The 25,678-nt window shown below is 33.2% G+C and overlaps 2 protein-coding genes across 4 annotated transcripts; one reads left to right on the forward strand and one right to left on the reverse strand.

The window, feature by feature from the left end:
* Window positions 1-3,018: 3,018 nt before the first annotated feature.
* On the forward strand, window positions 3,019-7,385 carry LOC111877315 (polyadenylate-binding protein-interacting protein 4). 2 transcript variants are annotated; one of them, XM_042896292.2, is made up of 12 exons: window positions 3,019-3,477; window positions 4,014-4,135; window positions 4,379-4,539; window positions 4,770-4,860; window positions 4,994-5,028; window positions 5,226-5,337; window positions 5,433-5,681; window positions 5,776-5,877; window positions 5,983-6,033; window positions 6,121-6,208; window positions 6,280-6,349; window positions 6,798-7,019. In XM_042896292.2, the coding sequence occupies exons 1-11, from the start codon at window positions 3,303-3,305 to the stop codon at window positions 6,342-6,344; spliced, it is 1,251 nt and encodes a 416-aa protein (XP_042752226.1). In that variant the 5' UTR covers window positions 3,019-3,302; the 3' UTR covers window positions 6,345-6,349; window positions 6,798-7,019. The 2 variants fall into 2 exon arrangements, with proteins under 2 accessions (XP_042752226.1, XP_023729611.1); XM_023873843.3 differs by lacking the exon at window positions 6,280-6,349 and having other exon boundaries at window positions 3,022-3,477; window positions 6,798-7,385.
* A 2,927-nt stretch (window positions 7,386-10,312) lies between these two features.
* LOC111877317 (protein METABOLIC NETWORK MODULATOR 1) lies at window positions 10,313-13,447 on the reverse strand. Of its 2 annotated transcripts, XM_023873845.3 has the most exons (4): window positions 13,291-13,424; window positions 13,097-13,167; window positions 11,226-12,259; window positions 10,313-10,647 (listed from the first exon to the last, which is right to left on the reverse strand). In XM_023873845.3, the coding sequence occupies exons 3-4, from the start codon at window positions 12,213-12,215 to the stop codon at window positions 10,543-10,545; spliced, it is 1,095 nt and encodes a 364-aa protein (XP_023729613.1). In that variant the 5' UTR covers window positions 12,216-12,259; window positions 13,097-13,167; window positions 13,291-13,424; the 3' UTR covers window positions 10,313-10,542. The 2 variants fall into 2 exon arrangements, with proteins under 2 accessions (XP_023729613.1, XP_023729612.1); XM_023873844.2 differs by lacking the exon at window positions 13,097-13,167 and having other exon boundaries at window positions 13,291-13,447.
* Between the last annotated feature and the right edge of the window lie 12,231 nt (window positions 13,448-25,678).

A 25,678-nucleotide genomic window follows, 5' to 3' on the forward strand; every position in this document is an offset into this window, starting at 1 on the left:
AATTTTAACACTCTCCTTAGTGGAATAGACATAAGTAATAACATACTAAAAAAATAAGATCTTAGCAAAGCTATTGTACTAACACTTATAATCGTAGCAAAAATCAAAACTTAGATACCTTAATCTGTTTATTTGGATGTGACTAGGGCTGGATGAAAATCGAACTTCCAGAAATCAAACATTCAAGAGGTTGCTGCTAGGGTTGTGGTGATAATCCTTCAAAATAAATCGTTTTGCGAAACAGTTGTGCATTTCAACCTTAGGCGGTTCATTACTTTTTGATAACTGAGAAATCATTTGAGTCGTTTTGAGAAGCACAAAAAAATATTTGCCTTTAATAATTAATAAGTAAAATATTTTAAAACATATTTCTTTATAATTGAGAATTTGTTTGCGTCGTTTTGGAGGCACGCCAAAAAAAATCCATAGCCCTAATAGCCTTTAATAAATCTTAAGTATTAAAAAAAATCAAAGGATGTGACTAACAAGATTCGAACTCAGGTAACTCACCAATATTAACCCCTACACTTCAACCATCTTAACTACAAATGTTTTTTGTTTTTTGTCGCGTATTATATCATCTAAATTCGTATATATACACTAACCGTAGCTTGTAGGGGCCCCAAGATTTAGCGAGGTCCGGGGCGGTCGCCCAGCTTGCCTATGCTCTAGGGTCGGCCCTAAATAGAGGGGAGAGAGCAAAGAGGTTTCAAACTCTGGACCTCTCCCACCAAACAAAGGCATCTAACCAATTAAGCTAGATGCCACATATGTTTTATATCCTTCACATGAATATATAATCTTTATTTATTTTCATTAAAGTTCTACAAATGATTTTTTCTAGGAGAAAAAGAAGTCAAGGGGAATTGAACCAAGGACCTACCACTTTATTCAAAAAAAAAAATATTTAGGACTTAAATGTAACTTTTTTCAAATTAATGAGACTTTTCTGAAGATTTCCCTAATTTATAAGACTGAATTCCATTTTAATTACATTAAATTAATAAAATTAAAATAAAAATTAACATAAAATTAATACAAAGATGATTTAATTTCATGTATTTATCTAAATTAAGGATTATAATTTTATATAACATAAAATATCTCTTAATTAATAATTTATTTAAAAGAATTGATTAATAATTTTGAGTTGTTTTTTTACTATGAAAGTTTAATTAATTTTGTAACGTGTTGTCCACGGGTTATATATATATATATATATATATATATATATATATATATATATATATATATATATATATTACATATTAAAAGAAAGAATAAATTTATCAGTTGTTCAAGATATATTTTGTTTTGTGTTCATTTGATCATTAAACTTGTTTCAAATGTGAAACAAATTCAATTGTTAAGTGTGTTAAAAAATATTATCAGCTAAATATCAACAAAAACAAAATATATTGTTTTTTAAGTCATTAACAACTTATTAAATATTATAAATAAATAAATAATGCAATAATTTTCTAGTTTATATTTTCAATGATTAGATTGTTTTATTTGATTATATATTCTTGATGACATAAATACCACTTTTTATGTGAAAAGTACGGCATCAAAGAACACCACCTTTGTTCCGATAGATCCATAAATATAGTTATATCGAAACTAAAATCGTATTTTACATACTTGTTTTATTGATTATAAATAGTAACGGGAAAAATATCTTACTAGGGTAATCATCTTTATCGTTTTGTTTATTTAGGTAACTTCTTTATTTTTGTACATATTTGACCATTTAACTTGTTATATGTGTTCACATATTATCATTATCACCGACTATAGCAGATGACAATGGTAATATGTAAACAAATCAACAAGTTAAATGATTAAATGTGTACAAAAAAGTTGTCTAAATGTGAACAAAACGAAAAGTTAATTATCCTGATAAATCATTTTCCACACTTTTAATAACAATTTTATTTTTGATATTTGTTTTTATTATTTGTATGAAACGTTATTTTTAAAATATCTATAATTTCCTAAATAATAATTAAATATTGATCAATTTTAAACTTTATTTTTTAATTAATAAATACGTTTTTATTTTGTGAAATATTTTATATAGCCTCTTATAATTTTTTTTCTTTTGTTTTAAGCATATACAAGATTTTTAAAGTAAATATTATCTAACAATAAATTTAAGTAAATTAAATATGTAACAATAAGTATGGAAGATCTTAAAAAAACAAAAAAGAAAATATTACTTAGCAACTAAAAAACAAATATATATATATATATATATATATATATATATATATATATATATATATATATATATATATAAAATGTAAATGTCTTAAAATTATTCAAACTTTTTAATACTTTTTAGTGAGAAGTTTATAAACTTTTAACTTTTTAATACAATGTTTTAAACTAGTATTTAACGAAAGTATTTCAAAATGTTATAAAAAATATCAAATTGTCATACAAAATTTGTAACAAAAAAACTTTAAAAATGTTGTAAAAGAAAGTTTAGAAATAAATATACGAAACTTATAAAAAAGTTATTTGAAAATGTAAAAAAAAAAAGTTAAAAACTTGTAAGAAAATTTAAAACAAGTTATAAAATATTTGGTTTAAAAATACTTGTATTAAAATTACATGAAAATATAAAAAAAATTTAAAACATTATAGTAGAAAAAACCTATACGAAAAAATATCATAAAAATGTTGTAACGAATTATAAAAAATATTTAGAAATTTGAAAAAAAAATTGTTACATTTAGGTATTTTTTTTTATATATTTTATCATTTAACTTGTTAAATGTACTCACATATTAAACAATCACATATTAAACAAGTTAAATGGTTAAATGCATAAAAAAAATTTTTACCTCTAATAATATAATTACTGATAAGTCATTTCTTCCCACAATAATATACTAGTATAAATATTGTATTTGGATTTTAAAATATTATTTTTCACATGCCATTTAAGCCAAAATTCACCATTTTCTATTTGAATAAATTATACCCTAAATCCCATATTATTAAAGTTTAAATCGATCCAAATCCCCGACTTCCAATATGATGACAGAGCCGCCCTGATTCCGGCCCCGGTATAAAATGCTTCCGTAAAATCGAAAGAATTCGATTTAACATCTCACACTTCCAATCCCATCCATGGTGTCATTATATTTCAAGAACTACATCTACCACTAGATCTCTCTCGCTTCTGATTCGTCAACTCACAACGATTGATTCACTTTATACTACGTACACCACCATCAAATCAAATCAAATCAATACAATCAACAACAACAACGTCACGTCGCCATTTCAAAATGGGTTGGAGGAATGAAGAAGATGAAAGAAGATCACCATCATCATCGCCACTTGTAAACGATGCGTTGCTTTTAACAACCATGTGTATCATTGGTCTCTCTGTTGATGTTCACATCAAGGATGGGTCCATCTATTCTGGAATCTTTCACACTGCCTGTGTTGACGACCGTTATGGTATGTAGGTTCTTATGATTTGATTCTATTGATTTATGATCTAAATCTCTTGATTCGTTCTTCGCAATTATTGTCAACAGTAGTTTTTTGTCGATATTTTATTTTGAAATGCCATTTCAATGGTGAAAAGTTCTATAATTATGGTATATTTTGATTACTTTTTGGTGGTTTTATAAAATTGAATGTTAATTTGTCTTGGTTATGAATCCGAATCTATTATGCTTCTTGATAATTTCCATTGGAATAAGTTTTTGCAGTCAATACTTGATCTTCAAATGCAATTGACAATAGAAAAGTTTGTTTTTCCACCATTAGCATCTGCTAGAACTTGCAAATAGACTTATCCAGTTTAGAAACTAATAGTAATCTATCCTACCATTTAGGTAAATCATTGTCTCCTCAACTGAAGTCTCTAAATTTCTTGAAGGGATTATGTTATATTGTAAAGTATCCAAACACTAGAAACTGATTACTGTTATATAGTAAAGTATTTTATCTATTTTTTTGATGTAAGATTGCATTTTGTATTGGTGTAGCTATTGTGTTGAAGCAAGCAAGGATGATCAAGAAGGGGAGCTGTGATTCAAATGTGGCAAACGAGGGGGTGATAGGAACACTTATAATTCAATCAGAGGATCTTGTCCAAGTGGTTGCTAAGGTAACAACACATTTATCATTTCTACATCTTTTATGCTTTATAAATTTTATTACAAGTAAGTATAATAGTATAAAACCAGTCCCACATTGTCTTGAGGGGGAATTGAAAGCATTCCTTATGTAAGGGTGTTGGATACCTCTCCTACAAGGACGCCTTTTAAAGCCATGAGGGCAACAGATCCCATCAAAACTCTGATCTCATATACTAAATTATTTATTTATTTATTATTATTTTTTTTTTCAGAGAGTAGTGCTTCCAGCAGATGGTTTTGCTGGACATGAGACAGGGGATGATACAGGGGCAGTTGCATGCTCTTTCCCTTCTAATGGAACTCAACTGACTGAAGGAAATAAAACAATGTCCACAAAGTCAAACGTTGACCAACCTCAAGCTAATCAAACAAAGTATGTCTTTCTTTTTAAGTTTTTTGAAATTTTGTTTATAGTTTAATGGAAATCTTAAGCTATTGTAAGATTGCAATAATCGCCTTTCTTTGGTTTTGGATTTTTGGAAATGCTTGTTTTTTCAAAAAATATGTAGAGTAAATAAGAGCAAAGTAAGGATATATAAGTAATTCTGTTTTGAATATTTATTCAGATGGAATATGTTGTTACTCACATATTTATTAGTGCAGATGCTTGTCTGGATCTGACAACGGGTTTCCTACTCACTCAACCAATACTCTTGAAGTCAATAAAAACACAGATGCTAAAGTTTCAACAAAGGTGACATTTTTGGAAAATTTGATGAGTGAATATACATTCGAATTGAATTTTAGGGGTATTTGGATTTGCGTTTTGAAAGTGATTATGTAATGGTTTCATTTGCAATCTCTAATATATTCTTCATAAACTACAGAAAGAAGAAGCTTTGAAGGATTCAGATGATAACAGGTGAGGATGAGAAGGGCATTTACGTCTTTTTCACAATTGGGATCTCAAGAGCAATTCTCTGTCCCATCTTTTTGGGTGGGACAAAAATTTGCAAATTTTGTCCTGTGTAATGAATGGGGCCTTAACCATGACAAAAAAGGGTATTTGCATCTTCTGCACAAACTGAGTTTCTGAATGAATTGCTTATGTTATGGCAGAAAGAACAAAAGTTATCAAAGTAACAACCAAAAGGAATCAATTGTGAGTTCATCATCAACTCCAACCGAAACCATCACTTCAAAAATCCCAAATTCTAATCAAACTGCTAAGGTATATATTATTTGAAGCATATACTCATTCATAATCAATTTAGGGTTTAGGGTTCAGGGTTTTTCAAAACTGATTAAACTCAACTTTTTATTCAGGAATTTAAACTTAATCCAGGAGCAAAAATATTTTCTCCTTCATTTCCAAATAAAAGATCAGCAACTCCTCCGGTGATACCCACCGGAGCAAATCTTGCATACGTTCAGGACGGTTATCCGGCGGTACAAGTGGCGGCACCACCGCCGGAAGTTGAAATCGGCCCGTATGCTCCTCGTTCTTTACCGGTTAAGTTTTTTCCTTATGGTGGAAATGGAGGTGGCGATGTACAACAACATCATCCTCCACCTGTAAGTTTTTATGAAAAATTTGGAATTTAGATTTTGGATTGTTAAAGTTAAATCCAAAATATTGAAATTGTATGTTATTAATTTTTGGTTGTAGATTGTTGGATATATGACAAATAGAGGTCAACCGGTTAGATATAGTAATCAATATCATCCGGTTCAAACTACACCAACCTATGTTCAACCAGCCACTCAAAATGTACACATTCATTTTTTATATTATACTGTAAATCTAAATCTAAATTTATCTGTAGTTGTTTAGGGTTTTGCTGATCTGTATGTGATTGTTTGTTGATTGTTACAGGTAATGGTTGGAAGATTTGGACCGGTTGTCTATGTTCATCCGGTCTCTCAAGTAAGATTTTCCAATCCTTTGGTGGGCCCCGTTTGTTACAATGGACAAGTTTTAATATTTTTTTGATTTTTTATTTATTTCTTGAAGGACATGGTCCCGAGCACGACGGGTTTCTCTCAAGTGAATACATGCTCTATCTTGACTCCACACCAACTACATGTCCCTAAACACCAAGGTATGTAATAATGACATTCCATTCCATTCCATTCCATGATTTGTGCATTCAATTCCATTGGATTCATTCAGATTCCGTTCACTATTCCATGGGGGTATGGAAGGATTTCAATTTCACTCGTTTCCTTGTTTGTTAAAAGACGTAAGTGCCCTTATTATGTATAATGTAAATAGAGTTTCGGCTTCATGCCAAGAAATTGATGGGGTGATTGGTTTGCATAATGTTTCTGGAAGGAATGGAATTGGAATCTCAAGGAATCATAACCTTGTCATGCATTGTGCTGACATGAAATGGAATGGAGTGCAATAAGAGAAATTATCTCTTGGAATTAATTTTTATTTTTGTTTATTTAATATATTAGTCTTTTAATATAAAAAATGAAGAATACAATTGAATTCCTTCCACCTACCCCTTGGAATGGTGAAATGCATCCACAAAGCATACAATTTAGTTTAACAAATTTAGTTCTTCAAAAATTTGGATAATGTTTAAACTTTTGCTTATATGTAAATTTTTTTAAATAAAAAATTGAAGAATGTAATTGAATTCCTAAAGGGTATAAAAGTAAAAAAAGCATGTTGTGTTGCAGGAAGTGCAGCAGCCCAAGCATTGCAGCTCTGTGCAACACCACCATTTATAGCCGCCGCCGCTGCCGGTGGTGGTGGTCAAACTCCGTTTATGTTACCGGGCCACCACATTCCCATTTCACAACCGCCTTACCCAATCATCCGCCCAATGCCACTCCCTGGATCCAATGCTTTTTTAGTATCAAAGTTTTCTTGAAAAGGTCTTCTCTCTCATCAAGTTTTGACATTTTCTGAATTTTGGTGCTTCATTCTGTTTTCTTCTTTTTTGTAATTCAAATACAAGGTGGGTTGGAAATTGGTAATAGCTAAAAAAATTGGTGGTATAGTTTTTTTTTTTTTTCTTTTATAGGAGTTTGAGTTTAAAACTCGTTTTGTTTGATAATTCAATTCTTTTTTTTGGTGGGATTATGAAGAGAGAATGCTATCATGTCATTTGAAACCAGGACAATATATCTAAAGTACAAAGTCTTGTGGCTTGGCCACAAATTTAGGTGTTTGTTAAGATAAAAACATAACGAAGAGCATTGTACTTTTATGTATGTTTGTGCACTGTGATTCATACCGATGTTAATAAGACAAAAATTACAATTTGTTGACCTGTCGAAAAGAATTGGCATTAGGGTGTGCAAAATAAAATCATAACAATACAATAAATTTAAAATAAAAAGTTGTAGTCAAAAAACTAAACTAAACAATTCTAAAAGATTGACTTTTTTTTAGCAAAAATAAAATGCAGGCCGACTTGGGTTTCTCAAAAATAAATTAAAAAACATATGCTAACATCACTTCCTTTACAAGTTTAATTTATTAAGAGTTTTCATAAATATTGAACAAACGTCTATGGACGTAACCGATGAAAGTAAAAATAAATGAAAAATAAATTCAAAAAATCAAACATAGTAGATTTTTTCAATGTAAAAAATTAAATTTTTTTATTAAGATTCTTACTACCTACTAAGAAAAATGACAATTCTTATTCCCATCAATGCAAATAACCTTAAAAAGTTTGTCCCGTCCTCTATAACAAGTTACAACTCAAAAGAAACAATAATTTATAAAGCATTTAACGCAACAAAACAAGAGCAAACCATTTTCCATTGTATGCAATGATTGACTAGTTAACCAAATATCAACTTTTTATGGAAGTTCAAGAAAGTTAGGATGCCAATCTTTTTCTATTTTAAAACAACATAACCAAGGTAGCTTTTTCTATTAAACCTAAATAAACTGTGAAGAATCTAATCCCCTTCTAGTCTCTATCATGTGTAACTTCACTTGATCCTTAAACTCCTTTGTTGAACTGAAAATCTAAAATATATATAAAAGTGCTCACTAACCATGGCTTCATCATTTTCATGTGCATTTTGTATAGGTCCAATAAATTTCCTTCTTTCACTACCTTTTCCATCGTCTGATGAAGACCCACACAACAAAACTTCAATATTTCAATGTCTTCTTCTTGTGTAACTTCAACTAGCTACCTTTGCCGTAGACACATCTCTAATCCATTCAACACCCTTATCAATGTTCAAGTGTGTAACACTCTCATAATCAACTAATTGTGGGTCTTTGTCCAAGTCAGCCATGGGTTCAACCCTGTCATGCACAACTTTGGGTGTAATATTGTCATGCTCAACTATATTTGGGTCTTTGTTGAAGTCAATTGCGAGTGATTCATGCCAATTTAGAAACTATCTTTTTAAACATGTTGGAGGTTGCTCAATTTCAACTATTCGTACCTTAGATTGGGTGGAGGGACATTAAGTTTGTATGCAAATTTGTTTTCCCATTCTTTGCTCTGATATATACCTCTATTATCTTATGTTTACCAACAGATGTACACAAATAGCGAACATCTTGATCACAACCCAATACAAACACCTGAAATCCAAATCGTTGAATGGTTTTTGAAAATGATACTAGAGTAAATTACGTTCACCAAATACCCAAGTCATCCATCATGTCATAAATCTTGTGAACGGAAAAGACATCCATGTCCAGTTTATCAACATAATGTTGCTTCCCATTGATATACTTTTTTTCTGGAAAGATTATGAGTTCATCATTGTGGTGTAAGTGAATGGCAAATATTGTAGGACAATAGGTTGTTGATTGAGGGAAAAGATTACAATGGAACTTATTAAGTAAACATCAGAGAGATTAAGAACTTAACAAGGTAGGTGTAAGCATATTGTATCTACAAATAACATCAATTTCATTTGTTGTAGCATGTATCCTCCAAGTGACCATTATACTTCGCAGTGCTTGAAGCGTATATATTAGGGCTTTCTCTTTTGATGGTTTTTGCATGCTCTTGATAGGCCCCAACTAATCCTAGAATGCTTTTACTTTTAGTTGAATTGCTTGTTTAAAGTTATTTTATTGTTTGGGGTCCAGGGGTAGAATTGTCTTTTACTTAAGTTTTTGTTTGTTTGTGTCTATGTTATTATGTTTGCAAGTGGTCCAGTTGTGGCGGGGGACAACATTCTCTGTATGGAATTATTGTCTATCCTTGTGGTCCATTGTTAAGAGTATAAGTAGCTAGTTTTTCTTATCATTTCGGTAGCTAATAATTAATCTGTAGAATGAACTTTGTTTTTCTTGTAGAGTCCATTCCTCTCGATTGAATGGGACAGTTTGTAGTTTGATTATCAATGGCCATTGTGGGAAATGGAGGAATGATAGTGTATAATCATAAAAGTTTTGATAGGGTGTAATTTGAAATGATAAAAAATACCGATATGATATGAGGCACATAAGAGGTTTAAACGGTGAAACAAGACGAAATGTCAAGATAAGGACCAAATGCACAAGATATTGAAAACTTGAAGACCACCAACGTTAAAAAAAGAAAGTTAAGGGCAAGGCGCCTAAACTACACTAAGGTGTCGTTTGTTTTTCGAAGCGAAAATGTCTGCGGACCACCTCTGCAACCCTCTATAGTAGAAGAAGATGACCAAACGGATACAAAATGTAACAAAAAATATGTTTGTTTTTTAACATCTACAGACTGCTGCAATAAGTTAAAGTAAGGTGTGAAAGGGTTTGAAGCAGAGGGTCAAGTGTTACGCCACGCAGCATACGCGCAATAGTTTTTAAGTCAGAGGTATTCTGAAAAACAAACAACTGTGAAAGACCAAGTGTTGCGCGGCGCAACAATAAGTGATCAGAAATGATTTTTTTAGAAAAAACATACGCACCTAAAACATGACCATTCGTATAATTTACTCTTGTTTTTATTTGATTATCATTGGTTAATGAAAGTTATAAATAAATAAATAAATAAACCAACAAAGCAAACATGGTTAGACTTTTTAGTATCAAAAACTATTATTATTATTTTTTTTGGCAGACTAGGTGATAAAAGATGTCCTGTATAACAAGTTCCAACTCAGAAGAAGCAAAATTTTATAAAGCATTTAACACAGCAAAACAAGATGAAACCATTTTCCATTGCATACATGAGTAGTTAACACTAACAGAATATCCACTTACTTTTTACGGAAGTTAAAGAAAGTTAGGAAGCCAATGCAATATTTTTCTATTTTAGAAACAACATAATAAACAAGGTAGCTTAGCTTAGCTTCTTTTTTTTTCTATTAAACATAAATAAAGTGCGCACACTCTTCTACCCTAACCCTAGCTGTTTGTTGTTCTTTGGTGCGCTTTAATAACTAATAACAAACAGAAACAACAATTAATCAACATCAACATATCCAACTTTTTTTCAGCTTACAGGCTTCATGATCAGTTAGTTTCTTCATCTCTGTTACTGTTTCTGTTAACCATAAAACTTGCACTTGGATGTCCGTTTCGAGGAGCCTGGTCATCTCCCATATTCTGCTGAACAGCCTACATGTATTTTTTTTTAAATAAAATTTGCAACCAAACTATAATAGCAATGTACTTTATATTTTTTTTAAACCTATAATAGCAATGTACTTTATATTTTTTTTGGTATTTTATTATTAGAAACGGGATTTTCTATCGTGCAATGTGTTGTGTTGCAAAGTGAAATTGGTAACTAGTGAGTGACTTTTGGAATACTTAACACTAACAGCATCTCCAACCAAACGCCAAAACTTGTTATTTTTTTATGCTAAATTTGGTGTTAAACCTTCCAATTTACAATTTGGTCCTTCAGATTTGAATGTTATGCATGTTTACTTTCTAAAATTGTACAATGATATTTTAAATGTAATATTTATTACTTGTACTATTATACTCTAAATAATATTTACTTAAATGTGTCGGAAATGCAATTTTATGAACATAAGGGTACCATTGAAAATATATCAAATAAATAAAAAAGGATACTCTTTTTGTTGTTCAAAATGGTGTAATTTAATGTGTTGGAGATAAATCAATGTTTACACCAATAATTACACAATTTGGCTCAAAAAAATGGATGAAGAGTGTGAAAATATTACCTGTAAAAGTTCGGTCATTCTCCCAGTGGTCCCCGTATGCATAACAGGTCCGGGTCCGGGTCCGGGTCCGGGTCCCATCACGGGTGCGGGTTGAAAATGGTGAACCGAGTGTCGTGTCTGCAACGGTTCAACAAAAAGAGGCTCATTCATGTCACCAATATCCGTTTCCATTTTCACAACCCGATCTGGTTGACGAACAGTTGACTTACTACTTCCTTCCACTTGTTGACCATCTGTCACACCTTGTTTGACCGAAACATTTTCATTTCCAGACCCTGTAAAATGGGAGCTTGTCTGCGACTCAGAAGCTTGACTCGTTGACCCGTTCGGCGGGTATACCGCCAATGGCAAAACCGAGTGAACCGGTTTCCCTTGTGTGGCCCGCAAATGAGGTGGCGGTTGATTCGGTAATGGCCCGTTTGGTTGAAGAACAACCGGGGTCACATTTCCTCTACCAGGGGTAAAAACGTAATTTTTAGAAGGTGAGTTTGGGAGTGTTTGATCAGGGGAACCATTGGGAACATAAGTAACGAGCTGCATGTTCTTTTCTTTTGATCGTCTTTTTCTCCTGCGAATTGGAGGTTGCATTTCTGGAAAAGGAACTTGGGTTCTTTTGATCATTTCGACATGTGGCGCCACGTCATTATCGGGTGTTATGGGAGCGGTGTGACCTGGCTTGAAGACTGCACCTCTTAGGGTTATATTTGAGTTACCGATTCTGACAGCAAGAAGGTAACCGGCTTCAAAAGTGGCTTCAACTACACCGGTTACGGTTTGACCAATCATGACTTGGGTTGGATCATGGATTGGATCGAGTCGAGGGGTGGTGGTGTGATGTTGGGCAAAACCAGGTTGCATTCGGGCAGCTTGTGAACGGGCTTTTGCTGCCCGTCTTTCACTCGGATCCTTTCGTGGGCGCCCACGTTTTCGTTTTTCCGGAATCATTAGTGATGCTTCGGGTCTTACTTCTTGGTTGACTGGGTTCATCATTGGATTATAAACAGATTTTTTTTAAAAGAATGTAGAGATTTTGTCTGCAATTAGATAAAGAATTAAAGATCAGTCGTTACTCATTAGTGAGTTATAACACATAAATAAAGCTACAAGCCTGATGCGATTGTCAAAAGGGATTTAAGAACCCATAAAAACTTTCGAATATAAAGTTATATAGCTTCATTATCAAAAGAGAAGGATCTGCAGTTAATGACATGCTGAAGCAGATGCATATAAGGAAAAATAAGAAACAATCAATGTAGAAAATTAATATAGATACTGATAATAATTGGACTGTTGATCGACAACAAACATGATAGGTCAACTGGAACCCTAATCAGAACCAAATATTTAGTACGTACGAGAAAGTTAGGTTATTTGGAAATTGGAACACTTCAAAACAGAAAGTCGAAATGAAGATACAAACCAGTTCAAAAAATTTACTAATCGATCCTACAAGTTGATCCTGAATTGTCTGCACATGATTAACATTTCTTCTTTTTACTTAGGTCGGATTATTGATGATCAATTCTAGGTTAACTGATTACTTATTCATTTCGTCTGAGTCCTTTAGCACTCACGGCGACTTGCCAACTTGTGCATCAAATAAAACAGCAAATAAGCGATCAGCGGAAAAAGCTCTACATGATATAACACTTGCGACGTAATCCGTACGTTCAGACATGATCGCATTACACATCGAGCGACTAAAACAAATTTAGTTTCAAACGAGCAAGAAAAAAATCAATGAAACACTGAAATGAGAACAGAAACACAAAGTCAACCGCCTGCACATAATCAGTAGCAAAGATGGAGTAAGATGCAAAATACCACAGATTACCATAAAATCGTTGAACGAAGATAAAAATTACACTCACTTGACATACAATTACAGCTTATCAAGCATCCTTCCTTTAACAGATCATGCATAAAAGCATCAATTTGATGACTACAAGAATAAGCATGTACAGTAAATGCATAAAATAGCGAGTAACCATCAAATGTAGGAGCAAATTTTCAGATACCTACTCTATGTCGGATATGGTGATGTAATTTGAAAATCTAGCCGTACCTTTATAGTTTTAGAGGATCGAAAGCGAAATTGACACGGTGATTTGAAACCCTAGATTTTCTGTGTTGAGAGTGAGGAGACTGGGATGGTGAGTCGGAGCTAATTACGGCGTTTTATTAAGAAAAATATCGACCATTTGTGCTTCTAATTTTGGCCTGACAAATTTAAAGGATAAAATTGCACTTACCTCCTCCAAAAAATTAGGTATATACATTTAAGACCCTTTTAATTGGATTAACTACGTTTCATTCCTTGTGGTTTGATGACAAGTTATATGGTGTGGTAGAAGCGTGTGATTATAGACTTATAGCCATGTATTTGTAAATGGTAATATGATATAATGCACTACACAAAAATAGTAATTATATAATCATTGATTAATAAATAATTGATTTTAGGTTTAAAGGAAATTACCTAATAAGTTATACCACATATTTATTATGTAGGTAAGAAATTTAATGATTTGATGTTGGATCTTTTACTTTGTTTTTTACGTTCAAATTATTAACTTATTTAGCAATATGCATAAAAATATCAGTTTACGTGAAGAACATGTGAGGAATATGAAATTCAAATCATATTTGGATGCATTCATGCATTATTATCCATACATGAAATCATCTAATGAGTTGTAGCATATTGTCATAGTATATTAGCTATATACTATCAAATAATCTTATATGTGATTGAGTATGCAAAACTTGGATCTTGTCTTTGTATGTCTATGTCGTACAATGTGTAATATACGTGTTACTTGACAATCACTAGCTTGCATGCATTTGCAAATGGTGGTGGTTAGTTTGATCATACACACCCTCATGTTAAAGGGTGCATGCAATAACATCTTGTTACATTAAGATATGTCTTAAACAATGGACAATTACATCTACATAAACATGAATGGATTAGTTTGTTGCTCTTGAACATTTTGTTTGTATTTAATATATATGGATGCTTACAAAATCCAGATTATAGATTAAATGTTATGATGATTCCTATCATACTTACTTAGTCTTGATGATAATGCTCAAAATTTTACATTTTACTTTTATATCATTTTCCTTGTTTTCTTTACAACATGGGCCATAAGTGTTAACTAACCATAGGTTTTTATCTATATTCGAGGATACATCTTGATTTATTTTGCATAAAATATAAGATAAAACATCAAACATTCAGGAAGCTACATCCAAAACACATCAATTGCAACTAATATATTTTGGGTGTTACAAACAACAACTCAATAGTCTAAATACATATAAGCACTACAACAGTAACCCTTGCGGCGACGATAATTTCTGACCCTGTACCGATGACAGGCCGTCAGCATAGGGTATACCGACAACAAGTTGTCGGGACTGAGTCGTCGGCATAGGCATGTCGTGATAGGTACCCCTTATTCTGATGACCTTTCGTCGGTACATGATTCGTTGAGAATATTTTCAAAAAAAAATAAAGTTTTATTAATTACATGTGGCGACGACATGTTAACGATATAGATACCATCTACAGCGACGACTTCTCGTCGCCACAGGGTTTTCACAGTTGCCGATCAAATACCTATAGCGATGACTTATCGTCGGGATAGCCACCGAGTGTTTTTTTAGTTTTTATAGACTTTGTATATTACCATTCCTGTATTTTTAACAAATCCAGACACTTTGCAACATATATCAATTGAGATACAATAACTACCTATCATTGTTTAAATTCAAAACATCAAATTCAAGTTTAATATCATAGTAAGTAGTTAACATTGTTCAAAATAACACAAAACATCAACCATCATTATCATATTCTTCTTCTTTTATCCTCTCGGGCTCGACATTTTGTTGAGAGGTGCTTCCTTGTTTATTGGATTTGAATACAAAGTTATGAAACGGTGGTGGTTAGAAGTGAGGAATACATGTCGTCTGGTCCTTTTGGGTTGCCTTCACCGAAGCAATTTAATAGGATGGACTTTTGAGGAAGAGGTTATTTGTGATTTGTTAATATATTATAAGTATAATATATTAATTGAGAAATCATATAGTTTAATTAGTATTGATCAATAATTGATTTGGAATTAATTTAGCGATCAGAAGAGACTGATTAAATTTATGGGGACTGATTAAGTAAATCAGTAATACTTATAGTATGGGCTAATGATTCATGGTTGATTAGGATGGGCTAAACCTATATGATAGTCCATGAAGGTTTAAACTCAAAGGGCCTAAGAATTATGAAGGGTCATGGTGAGTTAGGGTTCGCATGGATATAACCCTAGTCTTTGCCACACTATAAAAGCATCCCTTTAACCCCTAAAATCGGCCCATGCATTCTTGAGAAGAACTATAACCGATTTTAGTGCTATCTAGCCTCTCCTCATAAACCTCCTTTTGCATTTGGGTTTGTGACACATTAGAGGCATCACATTTGAGGTGTTAAAGCTTTTAAAGGCCCAAGAACTACAAGCTACATCAAGAGGTATTCATCTAACTTGGTTTTATGTTGTATACCTTCAATTCCATGATAGTTAGGGTGTATGATTTGGAAAATTGAAATTGCATGTATAATTAGAGAAAACTTAGATCCAAAGAATATAGGGTTGCATGTGCACCATATGTAACAACCGATTCCTAGTATGCCTTTAATTCAAGTATTTATTATTTTTTTCTCTGGACTCGACAAGTTGGAGGCCCAACTCGTCGAGTAGAGTCGTGATCCACGAGAAGTTTAAGTAGTCTACTCGATGAGTCGGGAGACCGACTCGGTGAGTAGACGTTGTTTGAGTGAACCCCTAAATTGAGGGTTTGCACCCTATTTAAACACATTATAACCCCTCAACTCAGCCCCCATCGTCCAGAGCAAACCCTAACTCGAAACCCTAGCCTTGTTTGAGTGTTCTAAGGTCATTTTGTGCATTTTTGTGGTTTGTGAAGCTTGAGAAGATGAAAGGAGCTTGGGAGTTCAAGTGGGAGCTTGGAGATCCTGAGATTGTGTTCCATTTCCAACTCATTTAAGGTAAAAAAACTCCTATCTTGATCTTCCATGTAAATAATCATCTTTAGGGCTTGGATCTTGGTATATTTAGGGCTTTCTAAGCCATTTTCGGGTTGTGAAGTGTAATACGAAGTTATGACTCCGGATATAGGTCCATTGGGGGTCTTTATGGCATAAAGATGCCAACTTTGTTGCCATAAACACCCCATGCATCTTGTAGACCATCTTTTATTGATTTTTGAGCCAAATATCCCATGCATGTGCACCAAGCTTGAGTCTTTACGTGTAAAATGGACATTAGGAGGCCAGATCTATAGTTTTGATGTGTTAAAACCCATTTAAATCGAATGTATAGTAATGGTCAGGGATGGACTCGACGAGTCGTTCTTTGGACTCGACGAGTCGGGGTATAATGACCACCAAAGCCCTTCTATCGAAGGACCAGATGAGAGTGTGGAAGGTTCCCTAATTGTTTAGGCTCTTAAGGGACCTGGGAATTATAGGACTCGACGAGTGCTATAACACACTCGGCGAGTCCAAGGCAATCTCCCAGTCTTTGAAGATGGACTCGACGAGTTGTTCTTACAACTTGGCGAGTCATAGGCTGGACGCATTCATATGCTGAAGATAAACTCGACGAGTTCAAGGAAGAACTCGTCAAGTCGGTTGAAGATTGACTAAAGTGTTGTTGAAGGTGAACTTGTCGAGCTCTTGCTAGACTCGACGAGTGAGGACGGGTTTGTAGTATTATGTGGACGAAGGGACTCGGCGAGTTGGTGAACCAACTTGGCGAGTCTCGTCAACCAAAGAGTTGAATTGACCAGGGTTTGACTTTAAATTTCACTTTGACTTGGATCCAAGTTGACCCTTGAGGGGGTTGTGGGTACAAATTGATAAATGTAGAAGGGTTGTCGTGTAGGGATTGAAGAGTCGAGGAGAGCCGACTTTCACACCGAGGATAGTGCAGACGCTACACGACATCGAGGTGAGTCACCTTCCAGTATGGGTGGGTCTAAGGCCACAATGTCGACCCACCAACAAGAGTAATTGGTAGATAATTGTCTTTGTGATAATTATCTTGGTATGCTTATGTGATATGCTTATGTGATATGCTATGTGAGTTAGTGGTAGTAGCAGGGAATAGCTTTTCCCTGACTTGGTCGTTAGGACCGAAGGGTAGGTCAGTACCCCAGATATACCTGACCGTATGATTATATTTTGTTATTGTATGATAGAGGTGCCGATTGATATAGACCAGAGGGTAGTCGGCACCCCAAAACGGCCTGACATGGGTAGGTCAGCACCCCAAAATGGCTTGACATGGATAAGTCAGCACCCCATAATGGCTTGACATGGGTAGGTCAGCACCCCAAAATGGCTTGACATGGGTAGGTTGGGCGCTGTGACAACCCGAAATTTCTATATTGTACAAACCATTCACTTCAATCTAAGTCAAACTCGTTTCTGCTAACTTTTAGCACTGTTTAGAGTCTGTTTGAGCATTCTGAGCCTAGTGCATCAAGGGAATCAATGTTTGGATGTGTCAGTTAATGTTCTAAACCATCTAGAAAAATGTAAACCTCCTCAAAAGGAGTTTACGGTCAGAAAGCTTAGAGCTTACGGTCATGGTGACCGTAAACTCCCTGTATATACATAATTCATGATCATTTTGATCATTTATTTCCTTTCCAAGCCTAGAATCCCGAATTCTCTCTCAAGTATCATAAGATCTTCATCTTGATCTTCCAAAAATGTAAGAATTCTTTCCTTTGATTCATTGTTACATCTCTTTATCTAGTGATTATGCATGATTTCATTCATGAAATCTCTTCATTTTGATAGATCTTCAAGTGTTCTTCATTTCACCAAGAACACACACTAGTGTTCTTGGATCTTAATCACCCTTACAAGCTTCTAAGAAGTAAGTACACTACCCTTAGACCGTAAACTATAATGAAAGGTGCTTTAGAGTCCTTAAACCCTTCATAAGGCTAAGCATGGTCCCTAGAATCCGATGCCTTTGAATGAAGCCCTTGAAAAACTTCATTTGTGAATGATTTGATGAGTTTACGGTTGGATCTCCTTAGACCGTAAACTCCATGACCGTAAGGTCATTAGACCATGAACACTTGGACCGTGAACTCCCTAAGTCATACCATTTTGACCGTAAACCCACTTGGTCATGCCAATTGGACTGTAAACTCAACAAGGTGGCCATATACCCTAGTTATGCAATCATATGTGATTGTATCCCTTCAAACAAAGAGTTTTCTATTCTATTAGGGTCTTATCCTTTATAATTAGTTGTTTATACAATAATCAAGTACACATACATGTCATGATATGTTTATTAGGATCTTTGTGTGCTTAAGGTTTCACCTGACACTCTACATCCTGTTTCCAAACATGCTTCCATATCACTCACTACAGGTGAGTTCATACCCCTTAATCTATCTTTTAAATGATTTTAAATGCTTTTATGGGGGAATACAAGTTGAAACATTATAGTTATTATATCAATCACATGTGATTAATAACTATCAAACAATGGATTTGCTATACTTTTAGTTGTTTTATCAAACAAAATGCTTCAAAATGTTTCTCAAGCTCTTTTACATGTTAAACTCTTTATCAACCTTGTTCTTACATAACAGACCTTTTCCTTTTAACTCTTTTAATCTTGTAATTTGTCAAAACCATGTCTAATGCATATATAGTTATATAAGTAAGGTTTGAAGGACTTGGGACTGATAACACACTTTATTTCCTGTTCCTTGTTTGGGTTGTGGACTTAGAGTACCCTGTTGTTTGTCCGGGTGTCCTTTGATCCTTATATATATATATATATATATATATATATATATATATATATATATATATATATAGGTTCAGGTTCATTTAAGACCATTCTAATTTCGTGAGACCGTGAGACCAAATCTAAAAATAATTTTAAAATGCAAAATAAATGGAAAAATCCAAAAATTCTTTTTTTAAATATTATTTTCGGAACTTGAATTAACTATAAAATATAAAAAAATAAAAAAAAATCCCGGTTTTTTTTAAATACGTGAAATATTATAAATAAAATATTACACTGACATATTCTAAAAAATAATTTTAAAATGCAAAATAAATGGAAAAATCTAAAAATTCTTTTTTTAAATATTATTTTTGGAACTTGAATTAACTAAAAAAAATAAAAAAAAAATCCTTTTTTTTTAAAATACGTGAAATATTCTAAATAGAATATTACACTGTGCATATTCTAAAAATAATTTTAAAATGCAAAATAAATGGAAAAATCAAAAAATTCTTTTTTTAAATATTATTTTCGGAACTTGAATTAACTAAAAAAAATAAAAAAATGTGTCTCACGGTCTCACAAAATTAGGCCGTCTCACATGAACCTAACCCTATATATATATATATATATATATATATATATATATATATATATATATATATATATATATATATATATATATATATATATATAGACATAAAAGCTTTTATCTCAGTTCAATACGCTTAGTTATACAAACAACTCTACTAGTAAACTATAATAAGTATAGTTTAAGATGACACTATTCATTACTACTAGTACAATGAAACATACAAGGAGTCGGTTCATACATGAGTCAATACATACTATTATGAGAAACTAAGAGAACATACTATAATGATAAACAATACATACGATACACTACACTATACAAGAGAACATACTATGATGAGAAACAAAGAGAACACACTACATACTAGACAGAGAGAACATACATTACACTAGTACATACAATACATATACAAGAATATGTTACAACTACGAATTCTAATACATTGTAAACACTTAACAAAGAACGATAATGTAACTAAAACTTGAAAACATGTATGGTGTTTGTTCAATGACAACAAAAAATCTATCAATCACTTAATACAAACATTCAAATAGTCAACAAAGGTTGGAAACCCTAAAAATTCCGGTTTAAGTCCATTTTGGACTAGGATTTCCTTATTGGGCCTAATGGACCAATAAGCTTCCAATTTGACTACTTTGGGCTTAGGACCCTTAAATGGACCCTAATTTGGACCCATTTGCATGAAACTTAATATTTTGGGCCTCATAAGCCTAGAATGGACATGTTATCTTTAATGGGCCTTATTGGGCCATAATTAATCTAATAGGCTTTAATGGGCCATAAAACCCATTCTTTTATACTAGTTGGGCCGTGAGCCATCCCAAAAGCCCAATAGGCAGAAATATAATTATTGGGCTTCACAAAATCGAGCAAAACCAAGAGTGGGCCAAACTAATCCAACTTCATCCATCTTAAGCCCAAATTATCGGCCCAATGAAGAAAAGAAAAAGAAAAATAAAGGAAAAATGTGGATTGGTGGGAGTAAGACACCTAATAATTATTTAACGGGTATCCGTGCAAGAGTGCATGTATCCATGCATCCATCACATCCTTATCTCTCTCTTCCCTTTTCTTCTTCTTAATTCTTGGCCAAAGGGAAAAACCCACACACAAAATTCACTTAAGCTTCTCTCAAGAACTCACAACAACTTCTTCACTTCCCCTTCAATTTTTTCGAGAGTTAGGGGCTTTTCAAGAAGGTTATTCCACAATAATCATCATCATTGGTAAGTTATTGTTTAGATCCATAACCTAGTCTCTTTACTTCATCAAAACTTCTTCCTAACTCACACAATTTTCATGATCTACTCCTTAGAACCATCTAAGTTCGAAAACTTCCTCAAGAAGTTGTTAGGGCCGAAACCTTCTCTCAAATCTTCATCAAAACCAAGTCCAAACCTCAAGGTGAGTTCATACCCCTATATTTTCAGTCTTTACATGATTTATGAGGGAGAATACAAGTAAAATGTGTAGATCTATGTGTTTTGTATGATATGTGTGATTTCTTGAATTTATTTGATAAATATGTGTGAAAAATCATGATCTAGCCAAGATCCTTAACCATGATTAGGAAATATATGTTCTAAGACATATTAAAACATGTTATTATCAAGACCAAAGTATTATACAAGTTCAAAATAAGCAAAACAAAACACAAATCCAAATTATGAACCATTTTTTACAAATAAGCAAAAGATGGGAAATAAATGTCATTTATGGTTTTATAAGGGTCAAAAAGGTCAAATCAGTTAAAATATGATTTATTATAACAATCTTGATTTTTAAAGGACTAAAAGTGTAAATTTTAGCCTAATGGGCTAAACTTTGGGCTTTTTGGCCTTTAGGCCCAAAATTGCGAAAAAGGTGTTTTTCAAGGGGTTTAAATGGTAAATTTCTCAAAAAAAAAAAGGAAAAAAGGTAAACAAAACTAATTTAGGGGTTGAAATGATATTTTTCCAAACAGGGATAAAAAATGTAAAGTTTTTGGATTTGGGGCCAAAATTGTAAAGGTTGCAAAAAGTTTGGGCTTTAACAGAAAAACACTTTTCTGGAAGAGCTGAAACTGCCAAAGAATAAATTTTGAGTTAAAAACATCACTTGAACAAGTCTATGGGTCAAAAGTGTCAAGAAAATAGTTTAAGGGCTTAAAATGTCTTTTTTTATATATAAAGGACTAAAATTGTCATTTTTACTAAAGAAGGGTTGAAAGGGTTCAAACCAATATTTTGAGTCAATTATTTATTTTTAAGATATTGAGTCAAAATACCAAATTACAACTTACGAAAATAGAAAGACAAATATACATATATTTTTGAATATCGTTATAAACAACCGACCGGCCTCGTGCCATTACGAATCTAAAATCAATCTTTCCGACAATTACACAATACCTAAAACAAATAAATATTCAAACCTTTAGGCGTGAAAGTTCCTAATCATGCTTATTGAGCCTTTGTGACCCACTAACATGACTGTTGGGCCCAAAAGATAATAATAAATGCTATTGGGCCTTCTGTGACCCAATTTCATATTTAAGGGACCCTCAATGGCTTTCAAGTGCTATTGGGCCTTATTGGCCCATTAGCATTGCTAGTAAGGTCCAAATAAATAAAATGCGAAATGGGCCAACGTGCCCTTCGTATACCCAATAGCCATAAATAATACGTGGGATTGGTAGGACTTTGTAATCCTCTTATCCTCGTTTATTAGGCTTACCTTCAATTCAATAAACATATACAGGTCGTTAATCAATGGTAATCAAATTCATGTTAGATTCAGTGAGTAATAGCGGGCGGCACCTCTATGGGTTGTTTGTAGTCTGTAGTTATAATCAAAGTCTCCTGGATGGAGAGCGAGAGTTTGTGTATAGATCTATACGGGGGTGACTCCCCCACACCTCAGCTATTCGCTACAGTTAGACTCGGTCAATCTAGGGTGACAAATTCTTAAGATCAATTCCAACGTTCGTTAGAATGCGAAGACATACGAACTAGTCATTATCATGCATGGTTATAACAACTCACATAAACAAATCTAATATTATCCGAGTAATCAAGGAAAAATCATAATCATTCGTTGCTACGGTATAACAATTTGAAACAATTATATTTTCTGATCGGAAAACATCGGGGTTTTCGAGGAAATCAACACCATTCATTTGTACTTTTCAATAATTATAATGCAAAACTTTTCATTTATACACGCTTTGAAATCATTCATGCATAAACCTACGGATCTTCACACTTTGGTATAAACAATTGTCTTTTTCAGAAAATGTCGGATTTTCTGGGTTTTATAAACTACACAAACGTTTTCACAACAACCATGCTTATGAACTCACCAACATTCCATATGTTGACGTTTTTCAAAATAACTTGTATTCTCAAGTAACAGGTAAGCTGGGGAGTAATACCAAGTATGTTAAGGTGTTATGCTTTTGAAAACTATCAAACAATTTATGCTAGGGATATGTAATGTTTAAATAATGTACTTGATGTGAAAAATGTAAGTTGTAATGTATTCATGCATGGTGATGTTTATATTACGATTCATGTATATTCATTGTGATGATATTCAATTTAAGTCACGCGAACCCTCGGACGTTTCCGATGTCTGGTTCGGGGGTGTGATAGAATACTATAACATAAATGTGAACCATTATTTCGGGGCATGGCATCACTGTCATGGCTCATTTTGTAGCCAGAGTCTCTTGGAGGGAGAGCGTGAATTTGTGTATAGATCTATACTGGATTGACTATCCTACACCTTGTTGCTCGTTATAGTGGGACTTGTAAGTCTACGGGTGTCAAATGTCATTTCTTCCGATGTCTTTCATCGTCGTGTTATTAGTCGATAGTATGGTGTAATCATATCACATTATACCTTAAATAACAATTGGTTTAAGGTAGTTAGTACATCAGTAGTTACTAATACAAAAATACAATACTTTATTATTTCCCCATTGCATTGACAGTGTGATCTTCTCACATAAACGGTAACGTAAACCTATATTTTTGGTTAATGATAGTCACACTTGGGAAAATACACAATCTTACAAGAAATAAACATTTGATGCCTTGGTAGAAGGCTACGTTTAGTAGAAAATATAGGATTTTCTAGGAGATACAAACATTTACTACAAAAACCTACAAACTTATACATCAAACATTTACAAACATTTTCATACAATCAATGACACTAAAATGCTTATGAACTCGCCAGCTTTAAAGTTGATCAACTCTTTCAAAATAACTTGTATTCTCAGGTCATCAGCAGACAGGTACCGATGCCAGGTTTTGAGAAGATGGAGCTCGTTCAAGACTTGTCTCTTATTTTTATTTACATTTTTGGTGTCTTATAAACTTCACATAACACACTTGTATTAATGCAATAGATGATGTTGTTGCTTGTTTACTACTATGCTTTGTTGTGATACTATACATGACATCTTCCGCCCCCGAACATTTCTGCCGTTCCGGTTTTGGGGTGTAACAGATTGGTATCATAGCGTTGTTTATAGTGAATCAAGTATATGTCACACTCCGAAACCGATGGCGGAAACGTAATGGGGCGGAGGTGACGTCATGCATAGCATCACAACCAATGAATAACAGCAAGCATAGTAAACACAACCAGACATTGAATACATATGTGAAAAAGGTTTACATTGTTTAATACATAGTTTTGTTCTTATCAAAGGTAAAATAGAAATTCACGACACTAACGCTTCGACTTCTCCGGACTCCTGGAAGTACCTGTCTACTAATTTCCTGAGAATACAAGCAGTTTGAAAGTCAGCATAAAGCTAGTGAGTTCATAAGCATTTAGTTTTGGTGGATTATCCTCTTTAAACTGAGGTTTGCAAGTATCTACCATACTCGTGTATATATATATATATATATATATATATATATATATATATATATATATATATATATATATATATATAAGCGGTTTTCTTTTAAAGACCCTGGTTACACCCAGAGATATATTAGTCTTAAAAGCTAAATAAAAGAAACCATGATGAACTAAGTCCTGAAGGTATTATTAATACCCTCCAATAATCTAACGCTTGTTACTTTGAGGTTAGTTCATTTGATTCATTATTACAAAGTAAATTCCTGTTATCTAGGTTGTGAGTTTCGTAACCATAACTGACTGAACATGGCCCGCAACGACCGATATCCTTGATAACTTTGTCACCCGCAGACCTGCCGGTCCAATTATAGCTAGCAGTGAGGTGCGGGATTGTCAGTCCCGTATAGATCTATACACAACAGTCACGCTCTCCCTACAAGAGATTCTGGTAACGAGGGCTAGTCCTCCACTCTGTTTAATGTGGTGAGTGTTACCAAGGACGTGTCTCAAACATAGCCTAACAAATTTACACGTAATAACACTGAAAATCTTGTTTATGATTTGCATGAATCCTTTATAAAATAATACATTTTACTATATGCTTCACAAGTTCCTTATTCTAGTTTTTTTTTTTTTAAAAAAAAAAAAAACTGTTTCTATGAGTTGATTTCTTAATCGTTTGGTAAAACTGTTTTTCATGTCAAAAGCATGTTGAAATATGGTTATCTTAAACAAAATAATATATTTTGAGCACAAGTTTCCTTGTACTTTTGCTTGTATCCCCCCCCTCTGAAAACATAAAAATAACTCGGAAAAACGTAGGGGTATGAACTCACAGTTGTTTCGTGGAGTTGTTGACTGAAATGAAGATTCCCGAGTTGTTGCGCGTTACACTTAACGAAATCCTATTATCAAATAATTACGTATATGTATCTAAATTAGCGATTTCGATAAATAAAGTGTCGGAAACACTTGAATTTGGTTGAGGAATGTTACTGAGACTTGCTTGAATTGAAGGAATGAGTTGACAGCCTTAAAACACGAATTTACGAATTCTGAAGGTGAGTTTACGGCCTTAGAACACGAGTTTACGGTTTCTGCAGTTTGCCGAGTTTACGGCCGTAAACTCAAGA

Source organism: Lactuca sativa, chromosome 7, assembly GCF_002870075.4.
Source record: "Lactuca sativa cultivar Salinas chromosome 7, Lsat_Salinas_v11, whole genome shotgun sequence".
NCBI classification, from domain to species: Eukaryota; Viridiplantae; Streptophyta; class Magnoliopsida; order Asterales; family Asteraceae; genus Lactuca; species Lactuca sativa.

What these genes read in the sequence shown, in the direction of transcription:
- LOC111877315 (XM_023873843.3), top strand. Translation starts at nt 3,303, where the DNA reads ATGGGTTGGAGGAATGAAGAAGATGAAAGAAGATCACCATCATCATCG. An exon ending in ATTCTAATCAAACTGCTAAG is followed by an intron (nt 5,338 to 5,432) that starts GTATATATTATT and finishes CTTTTTATTCAG; the next exon opens with GAATTTAAACTTAATCCAGG. An exon ending in TTCAACCAGCCACTCAAAAT is followed by an intron (nt 5,878 to 5,982) that starts GTACACATTCAT and finishes TGATTGTTACAG; the next exon opens with GTAATGGTTGGAAGATTTGG.
- LOC111877317 (XM_023873844.2), bottom strand. Translation starts at nt 12,215, where the DNA reads ATGATGAACCCAGTCAACCAAGAAGTAAGACCCGAAGCATCACTAATG. An exon ending in GAATGACCGAACTTTTACAG is followed by an intron (nt 10,648 to 11,225) that starts GTAATATTTTCA and finishes AAATACATGTAG; the next exon opens with GCTGTTCAGCAGAATATGGG.